This window comes from Lathamus discolor, chromosome 6 (assembly GCF_037157495.1).
Source record: "Lathamus discolor isolate bLatDis1 chromosome 6, bLatDis1.hap1, whole genome shotgun sequence".
Taxonomy (NCBI): domain Eukaryota; kingdom Metazoa; phylum Chordata; class Aves; order Psittaciformes; family Psittacidae; genus Lathamus; species Lathamus discolor.
Window position 1 is genome coordinate 5,453,918 of NC_088889.1, and position 10,859 is coordinate 5,464,776.

At 49.4% G+C, this 10,859-nt stretch overlaps 1 protein-coding gene across 1 annotated transcript; it reads left to right on the plus strand.

The window, feature by feature from the left end:
• The first annotated feature begins 8,686 nt into the window (after nucleotides 1-8,686).
• On the plus strand, nucleotides 8,687-9,919 carry C6H11orf96 (chromosome 6 C11orf96 homolog). Its single transcript, XM_065685905.1, has one exon. The coding sequence runs from the start codon at nucleotides 9,198-9,200 to the stop codon at nucleotides 9,558-9,560; it is 363 nt and encodes a 120-aa protein (XP_065541977.1). The 5' UTR covers nucleotides 8,687-9,197; the 3' UTR covers nucleotides 9,561-9,919.
• Nucleotides 9,920-10,859: the final 940 nt, after the last annotated feature.

Here is a 10,859-nt window from a genome sequence, read left to right on the forward strand (position 1 = left end):
TTCATGCATGTGTGCCCAGGTCTGGCAGTCCTGACAGTGTCATTGTCCATAACCAAGGGACAGTGTTAATTTCTCCAGGTATTCTGACAAGGCAACAATTTAGCCTTTATGGGTTCATCCAAGCTACATTTATTTACACTGTATTAAGAGCAGTCATGCTGCAAGAATGAGTGGGAAATGGGGACTAGATGGAAACTTTAAACCCCAAAACCTCAACTGCAACTGTATTGAATTCATTGAAGCTATGGCACTTAATGGGGTAGTAGGGCCCTGGGGGCTGATACTGTTGCAGAAGAGCAGTGTTTCATTTAACTTTCTCAGTTTCAATGTAGAATGTTAGCAAATTGTGGTTTAGTTGCTTTACTTCCTGTGATGTGGGAGAAGACCAAGGTTTCCTCCCCACTAATAAGGTGAGTTGTAAGAGAAATGCTATATCCCATGGAGCTCTCTTGGGTGATACCTTCTGTTGCTGGTGTCTGCTGTGTTCTGCTTGCTCATGTGTCAACTGTGCTGCTGCTTATATCCAAATCTGGTTGACAGTGGGGAGAAGGCCCATGGCATCCTTCCTCCCCCTGTCCTGGGTGCAAGGGGAACAGTTGGCCAAGAGGTCAAGTTTCTTTGTCAGCTGGGAACTTGTGGGTCCTTCCTTCCTCCCCCCACCTCCTCCCAAAACAGCCGCCTAGCCAGGGAGCAGCGATTGCAACCTCCTGCCTGCCGGAACAGAGGAAATGGCTTAGAGCAGAGGAGATTCCAGCCCACATCTCCCCAGGACATCTTTCTGCAGGGACAGTTTTCCTTTAGGTAGAAGGACCCTGAAAGCTGCAAGTGCTCTTGAGAGTTTTCATACTGGATGTGTGCAAAAGTGAGATTTGGCAGGGGGTTGGAAACAGATGATCTTTAAGGTCCCTTCCAACCTAAACCATTTAGAGAGTCTATGAGAAGTCTTGAGCCTAGTGGTGTTCTCATGGCACCTATAGACCAGAGCAATTTCTGGTGCTACTGTTGACCTGTTTCTGCTGTTGGAGTCAAGTGCAGAAGGGAACGTATTTAGAAGGGTAAATATGCATTAGGTTCCATTCTTTAACTTCAGGATAGGTGGAGGGACCTCTTCCCTCGTTACATGGATTTGAAAGCCACCTTTCTAAAAATGCTGCCCAAGAGATGTTCCTGTTACAAGGATTTCTTCCTTCCTGGGACTGTTTTGACGGGACAATATTCCTGGCCAAAAGCCTTTTGAAAAGAAGGTTTAAACTCAGATACATTACATTAAAGTAAAATACATTGTTTGTCTGAAAACAAAGGTTTATACTTACACAGAGGATTTGGGGATGGGGACTTGCCTGGGGTTTTTGGTTTTGCTGTTATCACCAGACTCCTTAATCTAAGCACAGAGTAATTTGTCCATATGAAACAATGGAGCAGGTGCTAAGAGCTGCTTTGCCTACAAAGCCCCTCTGAATTTATTTTCCACATTCCTTCTATTCTTCCCATGTCTCCCAAACTACCTGTCATAGCCTTTTCCTTTCACCTCTCCTTTGTTTGTATTTATCCCTAGTTTCCTCTCATGTGTTCCCTGCTGCAGGTGTGTGCAGAAGACCTAAGCTGTGAGTTCACTTTTTTTCCTGTTTCTTCATTCAAAAATGTCATTTTCCATCAGAGAATAAGTGTCTTTTCCAAGAACAGCTGAAAAACTGCATTACTCAAAGCTCTTCATTGTCTGTGGCTTTCAAACAGATGGAGTCTGCTGGTTACCCCAGTTAAGATTCCCTTTTCCCAAACAGCCATCACTAAGTAGAACAGCCCTCAGGCTTGATGGTGAGAAGATGAATGGAAGCTGCCTTTGTGAGGATAGATGGTGTCTGCCACCCTGAAGGAACATGTAGGATGGAGCTGTTCAGAGAAAAAGGGCGACTGGTTCCATCAACAGTATGTAACCATTTATTTAACACCTATATTAGCAATAATATTATTGATTAATCATACTGGTGGCAGGAATTGCTGCTTGCACTGATCATTTAATCACAGAACACTTGAATATTCAAGCACCAACTTTTGATGAGGTTAGAGTAGATCTGATTGAATACTGTGCTGCTGAGCTACACCAGGTTGATCTGAGCACAGGCCATTTAATATCAGGAGCAAAGTTCTGTCATTTATCTTTGGTATTTCTTCTTTTCTAAGGGGAAAAGAAAATCTTGAGGATTTTCAGTTTTGATGAGCTTTAAAGCCATGGATAATGTTATTCCTCCTGTGTCAGATTAATTCTAGCTCTGTATTTTCCGCTTGCCATGAGTGGTGAGCTTATTGTAGCTACATATAGTAATTTATAGCTACAGTAGTAATGTGGAGGAGATGGAGTGCCAGGAAGGGGTTAAGAAACATGAAGTTTCATACCTTAGTACTGGCAAAGTGCAGAAGACTGTTCTCCTGGGGTTTGGGATAGAAGAGGTATGATGGGTGCTGTGAATCCATAATGCCTCCTTCTCAAGTGCTGCTACTATTGACTTAGCTAAAAAGCATTTAACACCCACTTTGCCTTTTCTGGTCATAAATCTTTTCAAGAGTGGATAAGAAACTTACCTCACTGTGTTTTGTTTTCAATGTGCTGCTTTTCCATCCTTGAGGTTTCCATAGCAACCTGAGCCATTTGTTTAAATTGGAGCTCACTGTCCTGTCCTCCCCGCACCGAACTTTACTTAGAATTCGTAGAATCATAGAATCCCAGTCTGGTTTGTGTTGGAAGGGACCTCAAAGCTCATCCAGTTCCCCCTGCCATAGGCAGGGACACCTTCCACTAGAGCAGGTTGCTCCAAGCCCTGTCCAACCTGGCCTTGAACACTGCAGGGATGGGGCAGCCACAGCTTCTCTGGGCACCCTGTGCCAGAGCCTCAGCACCCTCACGGGGAAGAACTTCTCCCTAATATCTAATCCAAGTTTCCCCTCTGGCAGATTAAAGCCATTCCCTCTTGTCACTACAGGCCCTTATTAAAAGCCCCTCTCCAGATTTCTTGTAGGCCCCCGTAGGTATTGGAAGGCTGTTACAAGGTCTGTCCTGAGATTTGAGCTGCACCAGTGAGGAGCAGGGAATCCTCCTCTCCTCACTTCCTTCTCAACAACATTGCAGCTGCTGCAGGTGACACATTGCCTGGACCACCAGCACAATCCCAGCCACCAGCCCGGCAGCGGCCATGCAGAGGGACAGAAACTCCCAGCATTCAACAGCAAAGTTCTCCCCTGCACAGTCAAAAGGTGTTTTTTTTCCACAAAAACCTTTTTTTTATAATCTGTTTTATGGAGCACAATATCTTTCTGAGCTTTTACACACCTGAGGCAGGATGTGTTTTATTGATAGCAAAAGGTAGGATTGAACTAGGAACGCTAATTTCTGCACTGCCTAATGGACAGGATCACAGTAACAACATAGTTATATAGACAGTTATATGTAGTCTATATAATAGACATAGTAATACCTCCACAATTAAACCATGGGAGGTTAGAGGTTAATTTTACCCCAAGTGGCAGCAACTAGTACGAGCAGGAATATTCCAAGCAGTCTCTTAATTTGTTAGAAGTACAGTTCCATTCTTTAAACAGCCCAGCTTTCTGCAGTCTCTGGCCTCCAGTTGTCTAAACCACACTTTTATCTTGTGTCCTTGTATCACTGTGCCTTGACACGTCGGTAGCAGTGCTGGGAGAAGCTGCCATCCCTTCTGACGCCCGTCAGGCCAAACAAGGGCAATTCAATGGAGTGCTTTTCGTCAGGGAACATTTTGCAGCCCTCTTTGAAAAACAATGAGTTTTATTCCTACATTTATTGTTAGTGGTGTGATGACAGCCAGATGCTGTTACCCTGTGACGTGCTACTGAAACCCTGACTGCTCACTTCAGTTATCACTTTACAGTTGAAACAATTCAATAGAGAGGGTAAAATAGTCCATTTGTGTGAGGAGCATTATCACATCCGAACATTTTAGCCAGTACTTTGTCCTAATGGCAGCTGGGGAAGCTTTATGGGATTTACTGCAGCTCATGGAAAGTCAGACAAGATTGAAAGTGAGATATTTGAAGGGGTAGGAGCTTTGAATACACAGACTTTGTATCGACTGTTGTATCGTGAGCTCCTCACAAGTATTGACAAGTATTTGAACCTACAGTCATGCTGCAGGTACATCCTCGCATTCCGATGCTATAGGCAGCGTGCTGTACGATCCCCTGTGGGTTTTCTATCCAAATCATAGAATGGTCTGGGTTGGAAAGGACCTAAAGATATCCAGTTCCAACCCCCTGCCATGGGCAGGGATGCCTCACCCTAGACCATGTTGCCCAAGGCTCTGTTGAACCTGGCCTTGAATGCTGCCAGGGATGGAGCGTTTACCACTTCTTTGGGCAACCTGTGCCAATGCCTCACCACCCCCAGAGTAAAGAACTTCTCCCTTATATCTAACCTGAGCTTCCCCTGTTTCAGTTTGAACACATAGACCCCAGACTCTGTCCCCTGCTTGTTACTCCATCCTTGGCTCTGCTGTTGATGTCCTGTGTGGCCCTGCTGCTGCTCTTCCTCTCTCCTGTCGCAACATTCACCACACTCCTGCCTTCAGCTGGCTCCTCTGCTTCTGAGGGTTCCTCATTTCAACTCATCTTCTCTTTGGTCTTCACAGTCTTCATTTTAAAGCGGACCAAGCCTGACTTGACTGCGCTTGGCCAAACTACAGCAGCACTCTTCTCACATGCCCTTGCTTGGAAGCTGAAACCTGGTTTTCAGTGACTTTATGTCATAGTGAAAATCCATGGCAGGTTTACACCTCCTGCGACTGCATCCCTGAAATGATTCAGCATTGGGAATCAGGCACTCAGCTGAATTTCCCGTGCTTACTGATTTAGGTGGATGTGAAAAGAAATTTTTCGCTGTAATTAGCTGAATTCAGACAAGTTGTATTATAAAAATGAGACCTTTGTTTTGGTTTGTTTGGGTTGGGTTGGAAGGGACCTTGAAGCTCATCCATTTCCAACCCCCTGCCACTGGCAGGGACGCCTTCCACTAGAGCAGCTTGCTCCGAGCCCCTGTGTCCAACCTGGCTTTGAACACTGCCAGGGATGGGGCAGCCACAGCTTCTCTGGGCACCCTGTGCCAGCACATCACCACGCTCACAGTGGATGGGTTAAGGTATGCTGCTGGGAAGCAGCTCATCCCACTGGCTCTGGAGTTACCACATGCTCTATCTTGAAGCATGAGCCATGATGTCCAGGGTATCCACACTGGGATTACCAAACTACAGGTGTTTCTGTGGAAGCCCTGGCCTTGCGGAAGTTTCTTTTCCTATAGGACGAGGTGACTCTCTCTTTCCCTCCTCTTCTTACTCTTTCCTTTCCCTTCTGTGGCATTCCTTCTGATAGCCAGCAAGAGGAATAAAAAAGGAATAGCCTATAAGCATGTTTCCTATAATCATATTGTTAAATGAGTGACCTGGTGACATAAATTAATACCCCAGGTGCTGTTTCAGCAGCGTTAGTCCTTTCTCCTCCTGTGCAAATGGCATTTTAACATGGCCCCACAGCTGCTGAGTGGATATTTAACGTAAAACATGCAGCATCTGAAACATTCCCAGCCCTGGGTAAAGATTCCCTCTGGCCCTGGCATCCAACGTGACTTCAGGCCTGTACTATGCAGGCAAGAAATGTGCTCTGATGATCCACATGGCAGAGGGCTTCTGTAACCTATACCATGAGGTCACATTTCAGTACCGGGAGCAACCGAGATTGAAGTAATGATTTAAACCACTAGAGTAAATATAGTTGGTACATTAGCGCATCGCAGACCTAACTTGGGGGATTATGTCACAGGATATATTTTCTGAATTGTCTCAAATACAATCTTTAGGCCTCCTGGTTATTACCATGGTGATGTGGCTCCAAATCGGCATTGAAACCTCCCAGAGCATTTTCTAATCAGAATTGAATGAATGAAATGTTCTCTCTACCTTAAGTGAAGTCAGTTTGCCCTCAGATCAAACATTCTGTATGGAACCAGATGGGCTGTCTGGGCTCGGGATGCATGTGTTGAATTAAAGATGTTGTATGGACCAGCCTTTCTTCAGCAGAACCTTGGATGCTCTTTTGCTGGAGTGGATTAAATTTAACTTGCGTCATTTCATAGAATCATGGAATGGTATGGGTTGGAAAGCACCTTAAAGCTCATCCAGCTCCAACCCCTGCCACTGGCAGGGACACCTTCCACTAGAGCAGCTTGCTCCAAGCCCCTGTGTCCAACCTGGCCTTGAGCACTGCCAGGGATGGGGCAGCCACAGCTTCTCTGGGCACCCTGTGCCAGCGCCTCAGCACCCTCACGGGGAAGAGCTTCTGCCGAAGAGCTCATCTCAGTCTCCCCTCGGGCAGGTTCAAGCCATTCTCCTTGGCCTGTCCCTACAGGCCCTTGTCCCAAGCCCCTCTCCAGGTTTCCTGTATCCCCTTTAGGCACTGGAGCTGCTCTAAGGTCTCCCCTTAAGGAGCCTTTTCTTGTCCAGGCTGCCCCAGCCCAGCTCTCTCAGCCTGGCTCCAGAGCAGAGCTGCTCCAGCCCTTGCAGCATCTCCATGGCCCCTTCTGGACTTGCTCCAACAGCTCCACGTCCCTCTTGTGCTGTTGCCCCAGAGCTGGATGCAGGACTGCAGGTGGGGTCTCACAAGAGCAGAGCAGAGGACGACAATCCCCTCCCTCAATTGAATGTAAGATGATTTCTCCACTGCCAGGACAAAGCTCCTGTGTCAGCCCAGAGCTTATTGCAGGATGGAGTTCTCCAAACTGTTCTGCAGGCTCATCTTGTTGGAGGGCTGTGCTGAAGAAACACACTTTGTCTTTCCCTTGTCCTGCAGCAGAACCAAGTTGTGAGGAATAAAAACTGTTGTAAATGGGACTCTTGGAGAGAAAATTGTACTGCAGCAAGGGCTCTATGGGCTAAATTTAGCCGTTAAAATCAACAGTAAAAAAACACATCCTTCTCCGAGCTGGAATGATTCAATTTGACCAAAAAGAAAATTGTTCCTTTATTAAGCTAATTGTATCTCCCAATAAAAAGGCTTCAAGCTGACCCTGGCCCTAAAGCTGCCTTGGGAAGCCAAGAAACCAAGAGATTGCAGCCAGGTGCTTCATAAAGCCATGGCTCTGACTGTTTCTTTTACCCTGGCAAGAGGCAAAGCAGCCAGGCTTCTAGAAACACGCTAGTGAGTGCCTCTGGTCTTCCTCTCCCAAATCCATGTTTCCTGCTTTGTTTTACTCTGTTTGAGCCAGGGCTGTAATGATAATGGTTTGTTTCCAACGCAGGTCCTGAAGCATCACCGCTGCTAAAGCAGTTTGAAAGGCAGAGGGACCAGTCCCAAGTCTTACCCAAAGACAAAGCTGAGACTTTCTGATGGCACACTCCCCAAAACTAGTCCTTCCTGGCTGCTGGACTGTGGTACAAGATGTGTGTGATGGATGCTCTGCCTCTGCACAAAGAACTTGTTATATGGCAAAGTGCAGTAACCTGGAGCTCATGGCAGATGTGCTGGCTGGAGGGTGCAGGACCCATGGTAAGCTCACATCTCTCTGAGGGCTGATTTACCAACCAATACCTCTGTGGAGGGCACACCAAGAACTGACTGCTCAGGGCCCTGAGCTCACATTCCTATCCCTTCTCCAGCACAGACCAGGATTCCTGATGCTGTTGCTAAGCCTCTGCTTCCTTCCCAGTTCCTAACCAAGCTTCAAAAATATCCCCGAGTGGGTGAAGCTACCCTGGAGAATGCCTTTGTGGGAACAGTCTAACATTAGCCCTGCAGAGGGGACAGACTAATCATTTCAGGCTCTTCCTCCCTCATGCTTTTCTACTCCACTTCCTTCTAGCTCCTTTCCTATCCCTATCGTATGTTTTTCTTGGGCTGTTGGGTTTTTCCATCACTGACACTCCTTGGCACACACAGCTTTAGAGCGTGGTCCCAGCCGACACTGATTTGCAAGCTTTTGTTTCAGCTCACTAATACTTGCATGCTGTTTTCCCGCTGAGGATCCGATTTTGCATCATTCCATGGAAGGATTTCAGAGCCCACAGGGGAATGGAAAATTTTAGGATCCCGTCTGAAAGGAGTAACATGGTGTTGCACTGAAGGTGTTTAAACTACATTAGAGGTGGCAGAATTGGGAGCGAGATCCCAGTGTCCTGCTTAACCCTCTGGTGCTGCTGGTTTCTTGTCTGGGGCTGTCCCATGGGATCCCTGTAGTTGAAGTCTGGCTCCTTGCAGCATTGAGGTGTTCAGATTGGGCTTGCCTTGGGGTTTCCTTTACCCACATTATTCCGACGGTAGCGATCCCTGCTGAAAGCTGATGTGCCGAGTCTGTCACTGTTCCTTTACAGCCATAGAAATCATGGTATTGATAGAACAAGCTGAGAGGTGGGATGTGGGAAGCTGGGATTCTCGAGGCGCTCGGGGATGTAGTGAGGCCCCGGTAACACACTCGATGCTCCCCCGGGGGTGCCTTGGGGATGGAGCCGGCTGTGAGGGGAGCCTCGGGGTGAGGAGAGGGGCAGGGAAGGGGCGACGGGACCGAGGGCGAAGCCTCCGCAGGAGGCTCGGTGCTGGTCCCTGCCATTCCCCCCGTCTTCACCGAGGGGACGGGGCGGGCGGGGGGGACCGGGGGCGGTGACAGCGGTGCCGGGGAGACGTCAGGCGGAAGGGAAGAGCCCGCAGGCTGCGAGCGGGGCCCGCTGCCGTCTGAGCATGCTCCCGCGGGGGCAGCGCCGGGATATATAACGGTGCCGAGGAGCCGGCGGCGGCAGCAGCAGCGGCGGATCCGCTGAGGACGCTGGGACCCCCCGGTCCGCACCCCGGTCCGCACCGCGTCTCACCGCACCGATCGGCTCCAAGCTCTGCTTCGCCCCTCTCCAAGCGCCGCTCCGCACGGTGCCGCACCGCTCCGGTCCGCACCGCTCCGCACGGTGCCGCACCGCTCCCCTCCGCACCGCTCCGCACGGTACCGCCCCGCTCCGATCAGCGCCGACCCGCACCTCTCCGAAGAGCACCGCTCCTCTCCGCATCTCTCCGCGCGGTTCCACCCCGCGCTTCCCCGTTCCCCACCGGCCGGAGCCTCGGTGCCCGGTACGGCCGAAGCTCCGCGTCCCGCTCCGCCGGCCCCGGTCCCCGCGGCGGACGCTCCCGCGGGCGGCAGGATGGCCGCGAAGCCGGCCGAGCTGATGGGCATCTGCTCCAGCTACCAGGCGGTGATGCCGCACTTCGTGTGCGTGTCCGAGGAGTTCCCACCGCCCGCCCGCCCCGCTAAGAATCCCAAGGGAAAGCTGCGGCGGCCGCGGCAGTCGCGCTTCAAGACGCAGCCGGTGACTTTCGACGAGATCCAGGAGGTGGAGGAGGAAGGGGTGTCCCCTATGGAGGAGGAGAAGGCCAAGAAGTCCTTCCTGCAGTCTCTGGAGTGCCTGCGGAGGAGCACCCAGAACCTCAGCCTGCAGCGGGACCGCCTCGGAAGCTGCCGTCTCCGCAACAGCCTCGACTCCAGCGACTCGGACTCGGCTCTCTGAGGGTTGCCCGCCTCGGTGGGACCCGATGGGACTCGGTGGGACCCGGCCCGGCCGGGACTGGGCTGCAGGGAGCCCCGGAGGCGGGCAGCCGGGTCGGGATGTTTTCTAAGAAAGCGCTTGTACCTTCGTTTCTATTCGATTGTATGAAACTCTCCGTTAAAAAGACAAAAAAAAAAAAAAAAAGAGAAATCTTTTCTATTCGTTAGAAGAAATGAGCTGTTTTAGATGCATTGAGCTGCTGGACTTTATATTTATTTTTGCATTTAAACTGTTGACTGCATTAATTTAATATGTTTCTACCTGAATGTCTGTTATTATTTCCATAAAAGAGTAATAAAACCTGATATATTTGCACAGTATTTATTCGACCATCCTTATCTGGGGGATCTGATTGTCCTCTCTCAGCTCCCTTTGCCCCTTTGAGAGCCAAAGGCATTGAAGGGCTGCTGGTAGCTAGTGCAGGACCAGTGATGCTTTCCTTGCATATGATGCTTGGAGAGGTTTTGCAGCCTGTACCGGCAGGTAAAAGCTTAATGAGACAAGAACCAAGTTAGACTGGGTTTAGACAACTTTATTTGCTGGTTTGGGATCTTCATGTGAACCTGAATGGGCTTTTCAGGAGTGTTTATAACTGATTGTGCTGGGAATTTTATGCAACTGGGCAAGCCTCATGCATTCCCTAGTGTATGTTCTGTTCTTATCCAAGCTGGTTTTGCCTCTTCTCTTGTCTTTTCTGACCTCTAAACTGTTCAGTGCTGCAGGCGTGGTTGGTAGTTGGATAGAATGCAGTTTTATTTACTAGAGCAAATGGTGCTATATGGAAAAGGAAAGGGTATTTTGGTGTGGTGCAGGAGTGAAGTTTGGGGGGGGGGGGGGGGTGCATGTGTGTACGTGCATGTAAGGTTTTGTAAGACAGTGTGTGCTGTGTGTGCCGAGGAGCAGCTGAAGCTCTCTACAGCATGGAAAGCAAATTCCCAGACTGGGAGTCTGCTCCCTGTGTTTTCTCCATTCTCTTCAAATACTCCCGTGCTAACAGTGTAATCCCAGGGGAGCACCTCTCCTCCCGGCAAGCCCCCGGCAGCTGAAACTTCCCAGTTCTAGGTATTAGTTGATAGAAAGCTGTAGCCTCTCGCTAACTGATACCACTAAGATTTGCTGGGGAGTTACAGCTTTTCTTACACCCTGGTGCAATCACACTGGTCAACAGGGACCAGCAGCATCCTGTGAACTGGTCGGGGGAGGTAAGGCTGGGGCAGAGCAAAGAGATGACCATGATGGAGACCAGGATGCTCAGTCAGG